General features: G+C 43.5%; 1 protein-coding gene across 2 annotated transcripts in view; it reads right to left on the reverse strand.

Moving 5' to 3' along the window:
* EDC4 (enhancer of mRNA decapping 4) overlaps positions 1-15,644 on the reverse strand; it is a 1,121,437-nt gene that overhangs the window by 162,903 nt on the left and 942,890 nt on the right. For both annotated transcript variants that reach the window (XM_063945256.1, XM_063945257.1), the window contains one exon: positions 8,011-8,197. In XM_063945256.1, coding sequence (XP_063801326.1) covers positions 8,011-8,197 — 187 coding nt within the window. The remainder of the gene's footprint in view (positions 1-8,010; positions 8,198-15,644) is intronic.

Consider the following 15,644-nt stretch of genomic DNA (forward strand, 5'->3'; position numbering starts at 1 on the left):
TTTTTGGTGTAGTTTTCTGCGTAAAGTGACGGGGAACCCCAATTAGTGCACCGCGTCCCCTCGCATGGCTCGCCATGCTTCAGATTACCGTTCCCAATAGTAGTCCACGTGGATCGTAAAGTATGGAAAAGTTCACCAAAAGTAAAAAATTTGAAAAACTCATGTCAACCTTTTCATGTGTCGACCATGTGTCCATGTCGACCAATAGTGGCTGACCTAATGACTGTCGACCATAACATGGTCGACCATCCAAACGGATACCGGCGTCCACACCATGTGCTTTTTTTTTTATAAATATAAACCCATATATGTACAATAAACATATATATGCTCAGCATAGGCTTAATAGCCTGTCTTAGATTATGCAACAAGCTTAAAACATATTGTAACAACAGGAAGCACACTGTACATGGCCGCCTCCCCATTATGCTGAGGGGAATCGCTGGACTGGAGCCGCCATTATATCTCCCATAGCGCTTACTGCCAGACAGTGCAGTGAGCTGCTGTGCTTTCCCGCAGAGCGCAGGAAGCCCCGGCAAGATGTGAGAGACTGGGGAGAAGGTATGACGGCACACCCGGGCGGCAATACCCCCACTAAGCAGCGGCAGCATGAGCTGACCGTCCGCTTACATAGTGCACCAGTGGGGACCAGTACTGTACTCACGGAGCGGCGGCAGCATGAGCTGACCGCCTGCTACAGGCTGCCCATAGTAAAAAACAGCTGACCGCCCGCTCCTTACTTTCTGCCGGGGACTGGAGGCTCTAACAGGGCTTCGCACAAATCACCAACCTCCTCCTGCAGCCAAGGCTGAAATCAGCTAATGCTGCTATAATCATCCAAGCGCCGACAAGCCTTTTGCTGCTATTCACAAAGGTAATGACGGCTCTACTCCGCCGTCAGGGTGTAAGAATCCTACCGTATCTAGACTTGCTGATCCTGGAAAATTCACCAGAAATTATCCTCCGTCATCTGGATCTGACTGTCCAGTTTCTGCAAGCCCACGGGTGGCTCATCAACTGGAAGAAATCTTCCCTGGTCCCTGCTTAGAGCATGGTGCACCTTGGGGCACTGGTGGACACTCACAACCAGCGGTTGTTCTTGTCTCAGGAGAAGGTCCTGAAACTTCAGGACATAATTTGATGCTTCCTCTCTTGTCCGCGAGTGTCGAAGCACTCAGCGATGCAAGCACTAGGCCGGGAACATCCCACCAGACCTGCCATTTTGGAGATGCTCTGACCTAGTCGTCTAGCCATAACAATTTGGCCATTGTTAAAGTGACTCAGATCCTTATGCTTGTCCATTTATCCAGCTTCCAAAACATTAATTTTAAGCACTTAGTGTTGAAGAACTTAGCTGCCCAATATATATTACCCCTTGACCACAAGGACATGATTACTTGTATGCAATTCCGGATGAAAGCAGTCTTAAACCATGGTGTAGAAACAGACAAAATCAGCTGCGCAAAGTATCAGGGAAAGGACAGTACAATTTTAGGAGAACCGATGTATGTATATAAATTGATTTATTAATGAAAAAGCATAAAATAGCAGTAAAAGATGACATAAAATTGTTGGATATAAAAAGGCACACCTTGACTAAGTTTATCCGTTTAAACAGACACCAAATAGTGTCGGTTCTCTATATGGAAGTCCACAAAAGGAAATAAAGTCCAGCTGTTTGTTGGAAAGCAATAGATTTTAATGGCCGTAATGTTAATACTGGAAGTGAATGATCAGTGCAGTAGACATCCCATAATAATAAATTGGGGGAGTGATCCAGTGTTATTTATTGTTCAATTACCTCTCCTTAGGTGGGCTGGTCCAAAGCCGAGCGTCCTCGGCGATGTGTCCTGCAATGCCCACTGTGCGAATGCCGCAGGGGAGAGGGAGCCGTGGATTCACTGTAAAGTGTATGCCGTGTGCTGGTTTATCCGGCTGAAGGGGAGCCGTATGTTGATACGGGCGGCTCGAGAATTCAGATCCGCGGCTATTCTGGGATCTCTGTGGAGATGAGGGACGGCTTGCGGGGAGAACAAACCCGCTAATGCTTTCAAATCGGATACCTCGGCAGGTGTGCAGACAGGAGGCGTGGCCTAACTAGTTTCGTCACGTGACCCGTGACTTTCTCAAAGAACCATGGTGTACAAATATTCCACTTCTATCCAGAACAGGAACTGGAATACATGGCAACTTTCTTGCCACTGCATTCTGCAATAGCACTGACATCCTATTCACAGAGGTAGTGGAAAGGAAAATTACAGTATATGGCATTAACATTATGTATATTCTCCTGCTTGTAAAAATAAGAATTTACTTACCGATAATTCTATTTCTCATAGTCCGTAGTGGATGCTGGGGACTCCGAAAGGACCATGGGGAATAGCGGCTCCGCAGGAGACTGGGCACAAAGTAAAAGCTTTAGGACTAGCTGGTGTGCACTGGCTCCTCCCCCTATGACCCTCCTCCAAGCCTCAGTTAGGAAACTGTGCCCGGACGAGCGTACACAATAAGGAAGGATTTTGAATCCCGGGTAAGACTCATACCAGCCACACCAATCACACCGTACAGCATGATAACAGAAGGAGCCTCTGAAAAGATGGCTCACAACAACAATAACCCGATTTTTGTAACAATAACTATGTACAAGTAATGCAGACAATCCGCACTTGGGATGGGCGCCCAGCATCCACTACGGACTATGAGAAATAGAATTATCGGTAAGTAAATTCTTATTTTCTCTAACGTCCTAGTGGATGCTGGGGACTCCGTAAGGACCATGGGGATTATACCAAAGCTCCCAAACGGGCGGGAGAGTGCGGATGACTCTGCAGCACCGAATGAGAGAACTCCAGGTCCTCCTCAGCCAGGGTATCAAATTTGTAGAATTTAGCAAACGTGTTTGCCCCTGACCAAGTAGCAGCTCGGCAAAGTTGTAAAGCCGAGACCCCTCGGGCAGCCGCCCAAGATGAGCCCACTTTCCGTGTGGAATGGGCTTTTACAGATTTTGGCTGTGGCAGGCCTGCCACAGAATGTGCAAGCTGAATTGTACTACAAATCCAACGAGCAATCGTCTGCTTAGAAGCAGGAGCACCCAGCTTGTTGGGTGCATACAGGATAAACAGCGAGTCAGATTTTCTGACTCCAGCCGTCCTGGAAACATATATTTTCAGGGCCCTGACTACGTCCAGCAACTTGGAATCCTCCAAGTCCCTAGTAGCCGCAGGCACCACAATAGGTTGGTTTAAGTGAAATGCTGAAACCACCTTAGGGAGAAATTGAGGACGAGTCCTCAATTCTGCCCTGTCCGTATGAAAAATTAGGTAAGGGCTTTTATAGGATAAAGCCGCCAATTCTGATACACGCCTGGCTGAAGCCAGGGCTAACAGCATTACCACTTTCCATGTGAGATATTTCAAGTCCACAGTGGTGAGTGGTTCAAACCAATGTGATTTTAGGAATCCCAACACTACATTGAGATCCCAAGGTGCCACTGGAGGCACAAAAGGAGGCTGTATATGCAGTACTCCCATGACAAACGTCTGAACTTCAGGAACAGAAGCTAGTTCTTTTTGGAAGAATATCGACAGGGCCGAAATTTGAACCTTAATGGACCCTAATTTGAGGCCCATAGACAGTCCTGTTTGCAGGAAATGCAGGAATCGACCCAGTTGAAATTCCTCCGTAGGGGCCTTCCTGGCCTCGCACCACGCAACATATTTACGCCAAATACGGTGATAATGTTGTACGGTTACATCCTTCCTGGCTTTGATCAGGGTAGGGATGACTTCATCCGGAATGCCTTTTTCCTTCAGGATCCGGCGTTCAACCGCCATGCCGTCAAACGCAGCCGCGGTAAGTCTTGGAACAGACATGGTCCCTGCTGGAGCAGGTCCTGTCTTAGAGGTAGAGGCCACGGGTCTTCCGTGAGCATCTCTTGAATTTCCGGGTACCAAGTCCTTCTTGGCCAATCCGGAGCCACGAGTATAGTCTTTACTCCTCTCCTTCTTATGATTCTCAGTACTTTTGGTATGAGAGGAAGAGGAGGGAACACATACACTGACCGGTACACCCACGGTGTTACCAGAGCGTCCACAGCTATTGCCTGAGGGTCCCTTGACCTGGAGCAATATCTGTCCAGTTTTTTGTTGAGGCGAGACGCCATCATGTCCACCTTTGGTTTTTCCCAACGGTTTACAATCATGGGGAAGACTTCTGGGTGAAGTCCCCACTCCCCCGGGTGAAGATCGTGTCTGCTGAGGAAGTCTGCTTCCCAGTTGTCCACTCCCGGAATGAACACTGCTGACAGTGCTATCACATGATTTTCCACCCAGCGAAGAATCCTTGTCACTTCCGTCATTGCCCACCTGCTTCTTGTGCCGCCCTGTCTGTTTACGTGGGCGACTGCCGTGATGTTGTCCGACTGGATCAATACTGGCTGACCCTGAAGCAGAGGCCTTGCCTGACTTAGGGCATTGTAAATGGCCCTTAGTTCCAGGATATTTATGTGAAGTGACGTTTCCATGCTTGACCACAAGCCCTGGAAATTTTTTCCCTGTGTGACTGCTCCCCAGCCTCTCAGGCTGGCATCCGTGGTCACCAGGACCCAATCCTGAATGCCGAATCTGCGGCCCTCTAGGAGATGAGCACTCTGTAACCACCACAGGAGAGACACCCTTGTCCTTGGAGACAGGGTTATCCGCTGATGCATTTGAAGATGCGATCCGGACCATTTGTCTAGCAGATCCAACTGAAAAGTTCTTGCGTGGAATCTGCCGAATGGAATCGCTTCGTAAGAAGCCACCATCTTTCCCAGGACCCTTGTGCACTGATGCACTGACACCTGGCCTGGTCTTAGGAGTTTCCTGACTAGGTCGGATAACTCCCTGGCTTTCTCTTCCGGGAGAAACACCTTTTTCTGTACTGTGTCCAGAATCATCCCTAGGAACAGCAGACGTGTCGTCGGAATCAGCTGCGATTTTGGAATATTTAGAATCCATCCGTGCTGTCGTAGTACTATTTGAGATAGTGCTACTCCGACCTCTAACTGTTCTCTGGACCGTGCCCCTATCAGGAGATCGTCCAAGTAAGGGATAATTAAGACGCCTTTTCTTCAAAGAAGAATCATCATTTCGGCCATTACCTTGGTAAAGACCCGGGGTGCCGTGGACAATCCAAACGGCAGCGTCTGAAACTGATAGTGACAGTTCTGTACCACAAACCTGAGGTACCCTTGGTGAGAAGGGCAAATTGGGACATGGAGGTAAGCATCCTTGATGTCCAGAGACACCATGTAGTCCCCTTCTTCCAGGTTCGCTATCACTGCTCTGAGTGACTCCATCTTGAACTTGAACCTTTTTATGTAAGTGTTCAAGGCTTTCAGATTTAAAATGGGTCTCACCGAGCCGTCCGGCTTCGGTACCACAAACAGCGTGGAGTAATACCCCTTTCCCTGTTGTTGGAGGGGTACCTTGATTATCACTTGCTGGGAATACAGCTTGTGAATGGCTTCCAATACCGCCTCCCTGTCGGGGGTAGACGTTGGTAAAGCAGACTTCAGGAACCGGCGAGGGGGAGACGTCTCGAATTCCAATTTGTACCCCTGAGATACTACCTGCAGGATCCAGGGGTCCACTTGCGAGTGAGCCCACTGCGCGCTGAAATTCTTGAGACGGGCCCCCACCGTGCCTGAGTCCGCTTGTAAGGCCCCAGCGTCATGCTGAGGACTTGGCAGAAGCGGGGGAGGGCTTCTGGTCGTGGGAAGAAGCTGTCTGTTGCAGTCTTTTTCCCCTTCCTCTGCCCCGGGGCAGATATGAGTGGCCTTTTGCCCGCTTGCCCTTATGGGGACGAAAGGACTGAGCCTGAAAAGGCGGTATCTTTTTCTGCTGCGAGGTGACTTGGGGTAAAAAGGTTGATTTCCCAGCCGTTGCCGTGGCCACCAGGTCCGATAGACCGCCCCCAAATAACTCCTCCCCTTTATACGGCAATACTTCCATATGCCGTTTGGAATCCGCATCCCCTGACCACTGTCGCGTCCATAATCCTCTTCTGGCAGAAATGGACATCGCACTTACTCTTGATGCCAGAGTGCAAATGTCTCTCTGTGCATCTCGCATATATAGGAATGCATCCTTTAAATGCTCTATAGTCAATAATATATTGTCCCTGTCCAGGGTATCAATATTTTCAGTCAGGGAATCCGACCAAGCCACCCCAGCACTGCACATCCAGGCTGAGGCGATTGCTGGTCGCAGTATAACACCAGTATGTGTGTATATACTTTTAAGGATATTTTCCAGCCTCCTATCTGCTGGCTCCTTAAGGGCGGCCGTTTCTGGAGACGGTAACGCCACTTGTTTTGATAAGCGTGTGAGCGCCTTATCCACCCTAGGGGGTGTTTCCCAACGAGCCCTAACCTCTGGTGGGAAGGGATATAGTGCCAATAATTTTTTAGAAATTAGCAGTTTTTTGTCGGGGGTAACCCACGCTTCATCACACACTTCATTCAATTCATCTGATTAAGGAAAAACTACGGGTAGTTTTTTCACACCCCACATAATACCCCTTTTTGTGGTACTTGCAGTATCAGAGATGTGCAAAACCTCCTTCATTGCCGTGATCATGTAACGTGTGGCCCTACTGGAAAATACGTTTGTTTCTTCACCGTCGACACTGGAGACAGTGTCTGTGTCTGGGTCCGTGTCGACCCACTGAGGTAACGGGCGTTTAATAGCCCCTGACGGTGTTTGAGACGCCTGGACAGGCACTAACTGAGCTGCCGGCTGTCTCATGTCGTCAACAGTTTTCTGTAACGTGCCGACACTGTCACGTAATTCCTTAATTACGGCCATCCATTCAGGTGTCGACTCCCTAGGGGTGACATCACCATTATAGGCAATTGCTCCGCCTCCACATCATTTTCCTCCTCATACATGTCGACACACACGTACCGACACCCAGCACACACACAGGGAATGCTCTGATAGAGGAAAGGACCCACTTAGCCCCTTGGGGAGACAGAGGGAGAGTTTGCCAGCACACACCAGAGCGCTATATATGTATAGGGACAACCTTACAATAAGTGTCTATCCCTTATAGCTGCTTATATCTGTTATTTTGCCAAATAAGTGCCCCCCTCTCTTTTTTACCCTGTTTCTGTAGTTGCAGGATGCAGGGGAGATTCTGGGAGCCTTCCTACCAGCGGAGCTGTGTGGGAAAAATGGCGCTGTGTGCTGAGGAGATAGGCCCCGCCCCCTTCACGGCGGGCTCTTCTCCCGCTTTTTTCTGGAAAACTGGCAGGGGATAAATACATCCATATAGCCCAGGAGCTATATGTGATGTATTTTTTGCCAAATAAGGTAAATTCATTGCTTCCCAGGGCGCCCCCCCCCCAGCGTCCTGCACCCTCAGTGACCGAAGTGTGAAGTGTGCTGAGAGCAATGGCGCACAGCTGCAGTGCTGTGCGCTACCTTATGAAGACAGGAAAGTCTTCTGCCGCCGATTTATGGACCTCTTCTTGCTTCAGCATCTGTAAGGGGGCCGGCGGCGCGGCTCCGGGACCCATCCATGGCTGGGCCTGTGATCGTCCCTCTGGAGCTAATGTCCAGTAGCCTAAGAAGCCCAATCCACTCTGCACGCAGGTGACTTCGCTTCTTCTCCCCTTAGTCCCTCGATGCAGTGAGCCTGTTGCCAGCAGGTCTCACTGAAAATAAAAAACCTATTTAAACTTTTACTCTAAGCAGCTCAGGAGAGCCACCTAGATTGCAAACTTCTCGTTCGGGCAGAAAATCTTAACTGAGGCTTGGAGGAGGGTCATAGGGGGAGGAGCCAGTGCACACCAGCTAGTCCTAAAGCTTTTACTTTGTGCCCAGTCTCCTGCGGAGCCGCTATTCCCCATGGTCCTTTCGGAGTCCCCAGCATCCACTAGGACGTTAGAGAAATATACATTAGAAATGAATTATAATTATGCCAGGTAATGAATAAAACAAGCTATATTAGATAAACAAGACTTACTTTCCAACAGCTACATGTAGCTGATGTTGGACCTCAGATCGGACATTTCCAGTCAAGTTAGAAGACAAATGGTCAGTTGTTGTTTGGAGAGAGTCTATTAATTGTTGTAGTTGCGTCACCAGGGGATCTCGTATTTCCTGTTCATGTGATTTTCTGTTTTTAAGATGAGTTTCCAACTGCTGCATATCTGCATCACCACCAAACGTAAGAACAAAAGCAACAAATTAAACATCCAGCTATCTGCACCCTAATACAAATATAGCCCACAAAAATGCCTCAACATAAACGGTTATGGCACTCCACTTTGAATTCACTGTAAGTACAGTTGTGCAGACTCTTTTTAAATACTGCACATTGGGACAACACAACAGATTCCGCTACCTTTGGGTCAAAAGCAGCACATAGTGGGCAAATCACTTGTTTTACAAGCCCCCTGCTGGGCATCTATACGAACAGGCACCTGGCATAATTCAATAGTTGCTCCATTAGAGTGCCCATCAGTACTGGCGTGCCCAAAAGCACTGGATTTAGCAACGCAAAGAGGTTAAACCCGTCTCAACCAGTGCTTAGGAAGCCCAAACCACTTACTTTGAACACATTTCTTCTCGCATCTAGTAAAAAGGTGCATCTCACTGCTAATGGGTGCCCAAATGGAGAAAGATGTAATTGCTCCGTCCAGCACCCATTAGTTTAGATGCCCAGCAAGGGGCACAACAATTAAATTGCACCCATAGAATGATAGTATTTACCACATCCCCACAATTGAGCATTTATTGTTCAATGTAAACCTCTTAAAACAGAATCATTTATGTATTAAACATCTAGAAGACATTGATGTATTAAACATCTAGAAGAAAAAGATCTACTATTGGGCGAGCGCAACAAAGCTCCTTGCAGACTCGGTGGCTTGCCACAGGTTCTATTCCCGCTCTATGGGTGTCATGGACACCCACGAGTGGCATTAGACCTGTGGGTAGGCATTCTGATCGCCCTAGTACTGAATCCTTCAATACAGGATGCATCAGGGCCTGCCCCTGATGCATGTAATGACACCCGAGATCGCCGGAGGTGCGGGTTCCTGGCAGATCTCAGACATTGCTTTAAAGGTGTAATCATTTACAAGGCAAAATAATGTCTTGTAAGTGTTTGCTCCTTTTAAAAAACATCTGAAATTGTCCGGGAACCCGCACCTTTGGCAATCTTGGGCGTCATTACATCCTGCCCCAAGGCTTAGATGTAAAGAAATCCCTAGGATACACTACAGATTGTCACATAGTGTAGTTGTCAAACAATCTCCATCATTCTATTTGTCATGGTTTTCATATATTATTTGCCACATATGTCTTGTGGATAAATTCAGGTGTATCTGTAAGATAAAAATAGTTTACCTGATTAACTCCGCAATCACTTATTTGACATTGTCCTAGAATTGTAAACCTGCACAGGCAGGATTTAGCATGTTTTGCACATCAGACATCAGGGATATTAGGGTAGCTTTTAGACCTTACTGTTGTCCACCTCTAGCTTGAGCCCCAGCTTGTCCCTCAGTACCTGAGTAGAGCTGGTCTCCTGCATGTGGAGAGCTGGGTGAAGGAGTAAGGGATGAAGTGCTACAGAGGGGCCCTGCACCACCGACTTTATGGGGGTGTGGCCAGGTCACAGTCCTGAGTCAGCTCCATCTACGTGGCTGAAGATGGTCGAGGCATGAAGGGGTTAACACCGTGCTGGGACGCCATCTTTAAATGTATCTATCGGAGCTATGAGCCAGCTTCAAAATGTATTACCGTCGCCAGTAGCCAAATGTATAAAAATGCATTTTTAGGTTTATTTGATATGTGCAGCATCGGGGGAGTGTAAACGAGCAGTTGTGGTAAAGCCCACCACTGAACACAGTGCATAAAATAAAACAAATTTAATCTGCGACAAGACACTGCAGCCATATTGCCATGCCTGGGTAGTGCTGAGCACTAGGCACAGAGTACTACATATTTATGTTCCAAACAGAAGGGTTTATACCTAAACATGTTTTAGTGAATGTATTTTAAAGTAAAGCACACTTACCCTTTCCATGGTAGTTTAGGGGCATATGGAGCGATCTGTGGGCTGCTGCATCCCCCCTGTCCCCCTCCCATGGCCAGGAAGTTCTGCTTTGGGACCTTGTTTGCCCATCTATCGAGCTCAGATTCAGACTACAGGTAAGAAACAAAGAGAAAAAGAGGTTGTCTGTTTTGCTGGCGCAATAGAAAATTGTTTAAATTGTAACTTTCAATTAAATTTCATTAAAAACTGGTTTGTGAAATAGGACAAACCTACATAAATTAAGTGTAATAAAGTTATAATTAAAAATTTGTGTCTCACTGTCTTCTTATTGTATATTCGTTTGTATAAGAAATATATTTAAGTAGTGTATTCCTATGCGTGCTGTTAGTGTCTAGTTGGTATTCTGTGATCTACCAAAGGGGAGTATTCAATTTTTAATGTTATTGCTCTTAGTGCGTATTCTATTATTCATGCCGTGGTAATGTGGTTTTGACACCTATATCCTATTGGATTATGTGACTTCAACTGTAAGAAAAAAAAAGTCTAATTTATAGTGAATTTTCTAACATATGTTTGTTGCCCCAAGGGTCAGAGAAATCGTACAGTAAATGATGGATCTGTTTAATAAGTTAATAAATAAATACGAATCACTGTGTACTGTTGAAGGCAAGAGTCCAATTAGCTGAAAAGAGTATCAAACATTACAGCATGCAGACTGTTGGAATTGATAGTAGGGCATATTTCTATATAATACAGTAGGTGTATGTTTTTTTTCTGTGCCTGCTGACAAAGACAACAGTCCTGTCTATTCCGCAAACTGAGTAATTATTAGACATATATATTCCAGTGATAGGTGTTCACTCTGTTACTGGCGAAAATGTTTTGTCTATTTATTATGTAGGTAGGTTATAATCCCTTCATTTACCGACTGTGATCCTAAAGGGGGGTACACACGGAGCGATAATCTAAGCAATCTGATGAGATTGCTTAGATTTTCAGCAAGATTGCTCCGTGTGTAGCCCTAACAGCAATAGCGAAGCGCAGCCCCGCGCCTCGCTATCGCTGTTGCTAGATTGGCCTGCATGCAGGCCAATGTGAAGTGAGCAGCCCCCCCGTCTCCCCCCCGCACGCTCAGCACACATTGCGCTGTGCTGAGCGCCGGGAGAGATGTGTGATGAGCGGTTCGCTCAGCACACATCTCTCCCGCATTGGGCCGTGAGTACTGGCCTTTACTGTCACGTCTATGGTACAAATGGGATAATAATACAATTAGTATATATTTTCTATTCCTGCTGACAATAACAAGCAGTCATGTATATTATGCAGAGTATGAGGAATTATTAGTCATATACGTTCCAGTGATAGGTGTTCATCATGAAAATATTATAAATCAATTTATTATATAGATTTATTATATGGGTTATAATCACTTCATTTGCTGACTGTGATCCTTACTGTCACGTCTCTAGTGCAAATAGAATACATTCCATTTCTCACATTGAAGATCAAATTAAATAAATATTGGTCTATATACTATAGAGTCCTGTATACCAATGTGAATATGGAAGAGATTTAGTGTTCCTTCAATCCAACTATCTCTTTAATAGAATTTAGTTTATATTCAATCAGTATGCAGTATTCACATATCCATTAATGAAGCTAAATTCACAAAATTGACTTGGAATTTAGTTTTTTTCATTGATATCACCACTGATCACCTCAAGTAATTTGTGTTTAATTCTATGTCACAGCTGTTGTTATTAAACTGTATTTTGCTCTGCATTCCTTAGGGTTAATGCCTATGTATTAGAAATAAATATATGCTAAGGCAAGTAAGTATTGCTGCATAAATATAATTTGACTCCTCTAGGAGAGCAGAGCGATACATATCTAAGGGACCGATTCAGAGTTGATTAGCACATCTACGATCAGAATCTCTGACATGCGGGGGGACACCAAGCACGTCTAGTCCGCCCCACATGTCACAGTCGGCAAATTAAGGGATTATAACCTATCTACATAATACAGTAAATAGACATAACATTTTCGCCAGGAAGAGAGTGAACACCGATCACAAGAATATATGTCTAATAATTCCTCACAGTCTGCGGAATAGAGAGGACTGTTGTCTTTGTCAGCAGGAACAGAAAAAACATACACCTACTGTATTATATAGAAATATGCCCTACTATCAATTCCAACAGTATGCATGCTGTACTGTTGGACACTCTTTAGCTAATTGGAATCTTGCCTACAACAGTACACAGTGACACATTTTTTGATGAACTTATTAAACAGATCCATCACTCACTATCCATCACTTACTGTACGGTTTCCTTGACCCTTGGGACAACAAACATATGTTAACAAACTCACTGTAAATTAGACAATTTCTTTTCTTACAGTTGAAGTTACATAATCCAATAGGATATAGATGTCACAATCACATTACCACAGCATGAATAATAGAACATGCACTAAGAGCAATAACATTAAAGAATCAATATTCCTCTTTGATAGATCACACATTACCAACTAGATATTAACACCACACACAGGAATACACTACTTAAATATATTCCTAAAACAAACAAATATACAATAAGAAGACAATGAGACAAAAAAATGTAATTATCACTTTATTACACTTAATTAATCGATGTTTGTCCTATTTCGCAAACCAATTGTTTTTAATTAAATTAATCAAAAGTTACAATTTAAACAATTTTCTAGTGATTTTGCCAGCAAAAATGGCAAGACCTTTTTTTTTTTGTTTCTCTGTGGTTTGGTACATATGTTGTATAGGGTAGCACCCCCATCAACATAATCTTACATTTTCTATCTTTATGAATTATTGGGGCCATCACAACTTATTATTTACATTCACTTGTGCTGGAAGCACATGCATTTTTTGTTAAATGTGTTTATTAGATTTTACAGATAAACAAAGTAAATAAAGAGATATATCGACAAGAGCAGTAATATACAAAAATCACAGTAACATAACTTAGACAAGGGTGGTGGAACAATGTACCCAGAGCTATCATTAAAGACAGTAATATCTGGGGTCCAGATCACATCAGAACATCCCCGAGGAACTGTTAAGTCGGTATAGAGAAGAAACTAACCCAAAGTGTAACAGTGAATTTATGAAATCTAGAAGAGCAAAGAATATAAAAGGAGGAGTAAAGAGAGGGGAGGGGATGAAAAGGCAGTAATAAGACTATAAAGGTAATCAAGAAAATTATAACAAAGGAAGAAAGAGAAGAAGAGGAGGAAGAAGAAAAAGAATTGGGTTGTCTCTAGTATAATAGAATATGGATATTATAATATGCGTTACATTACGTGTATTATACATTACATCCTATCGGAACATATAATGTTTAAATGGAGAAAGGAGTCAATTGAATGTAAATCAAACATCAATATGATGGCGAGTTTTGCGGCTTGAAACAACTATAGTAAGTATAAATCTATAACAAATATGAAATCAAGCAATAGGAACATCATATAAGCCATGAAAAAAGTTGATAATCTGCAATTGTACAGATGTAGGTTTTGTATGGATATATGGACCCCACTTCTTGAAAAATGTAGTTATACCACTAGTGGATTTAGTCTATCAAAAAGAAGTTGTTTCATTAGTAAGTTATCGTCTTCTATAAGAGTCTGTCTCTTTCGGGAAATCCAGGAATTTAATCGGCTTTTTGTCCATCATAACTAAGATTATCAGGAAGGGTTTAAGAGCCGACAGAGAAGCCGTAATATCCCAGTCATCCAGGTTAGTGAATAACAAAGGAACCAGATTAAGAGTGACTGTCAATGGGAATGAAGAGTTAATATAATGTATTAATTTATTCCAAAATCTTTTAATATACCCACAGGACCAGAAATTATGATATAAAGTGGCTGAGGAGTATCCACATTTCAGGCATCGTCCAGATTCATCATGAACAAAGTGACTCCTCTGGCTCTGAGATATATATGCTCTATGTATAGTTTTGATATGTACTTCTTGAAGTGTGGATGATTGTACTGTACGAAGAACCAAATCATAGTATTTAAAGAGGGTATCATAATTTGGAGGTCTGGAATTTTATTAATATGTAATATACGTGTTTTGGTTTGAATCGACACTGAGTAAATTTGTGAAGCATGAGAACCAGTGGATCTCGAAGTGTAGAGGAAGACGTCGCCAGGGGCAAATAATGTATATAATGGGCTAGCTGAAGAAAAGATAAGAGGTAAGAATCAGGGAGACCATAGCATTGCTGGAGGTCAGAAAAGGAAAACATATTGCCCAATTGGTCAAAGACTTGAGCCATGGATTTTATTCCTTTTTCCCGTAGGTGCTGAAAGTTAGGATTCTCCATTCCTGGTGAGAACATCGGGTTACCCCAAAAAGTGAGCCCTTGTGACCGTCGGAGATTACGATCCAATTTCTCATTGACCATCCACCACACCTCATATGTGTCTCTACAGAAAACATTATTGTTTGAATGTGTCTTGGGGAATATGTGATTTGGGAGTATGAAGTAGTGTCCCTGGTGAATAGGGGTACAGAGTCGAACAATCTATTGTAAAGTCAGTATAGATATCATGCTCCGTAATCCAATCTAGGGCATATCTAAAGAAGAGAGCTCGGGAATAGTTGGTTAGATTAAGTAGGCCCACTCCTCCATCTCTTTTTGGTAATTGTAATTTTGATTGGAATATCCTTGGTTTTTTGGATTTCCAAATAAATTGTGTGCACATCTTCATGATACGATTGATATCCTTGACCGTTAATTTAATAGGTAACATCTGCATAATGTAGGTCAAGATAGGGAAAATCACAGTTTTAATAACCTCGACTCTACCAAGTAGTGAGAGAGGTAAATTGTGCCAACTGTCGAGCAATTTCTCCATGAGAGATATTGCAGGGGGAATTTAAATTTTATTGGGTATCTGTATGCCTAAATATTTAATTTTGGAATCCATGACCTTAATGGAGCATAAATTATCTATGTCAGGCAACCTCGGCATAGTGCTATGTAAGATAGTAAGTTCCAATTTATTAATACAGGTTGAGTATCCCATATCCAAATATTCCGAAATACGGAATATTCTGAAATACTGACTTTTTTTTGCGTGAGAGTGAGATAGTGAAACTTTTGTTTTTTGATGGCTCAATGTACACAAACTTTGTTTAATACACAAAGTTATTAAAAAAATATTATATTACATTACCTTCAGGCTGTGTGTATAAGGTATATATGAAACATAAATGAATTGTGTGAATGTACACACACTTTGTTTAATGCACAAAGTTATAAAAATATTGGCTAAAATTACCTTCAGGCTGTGTGTATAAGGTGTATATGAAACATAAATGCATTCTGTGCTTAGATTTAGGTCCCATCACCATGATATCTCATTATGGTATCTAATTATTCCAAAATACGGAAAAATCATATATCCGAAATACCTCTGGTCCCAAGCGTTTTGGATAAGGGATATTCAACCTGTATTGATTTTGTATCCTGAGAATTTACCAAATTGTGTAATTATTTTTAAGGCGATTGGAATGGAATAGTCCGGTTTAATGAAAAATA

The sequence above is a fragment of the Pseudophryne corroboree genome, chromosome 11 (assembly GCF_028390025.1).
Source record: "Pseudophryne corroboree isolate aPseCor3 chromosome 11, aPseCor3.hap2, whole genome shotgun sequence".
Lineage (NCBI taxonomy): Eukaryota > Metazoa > Chordata > Amphibia > Anura > Myobatrachidae > Pseudophryne > Pseudophryne corroboree.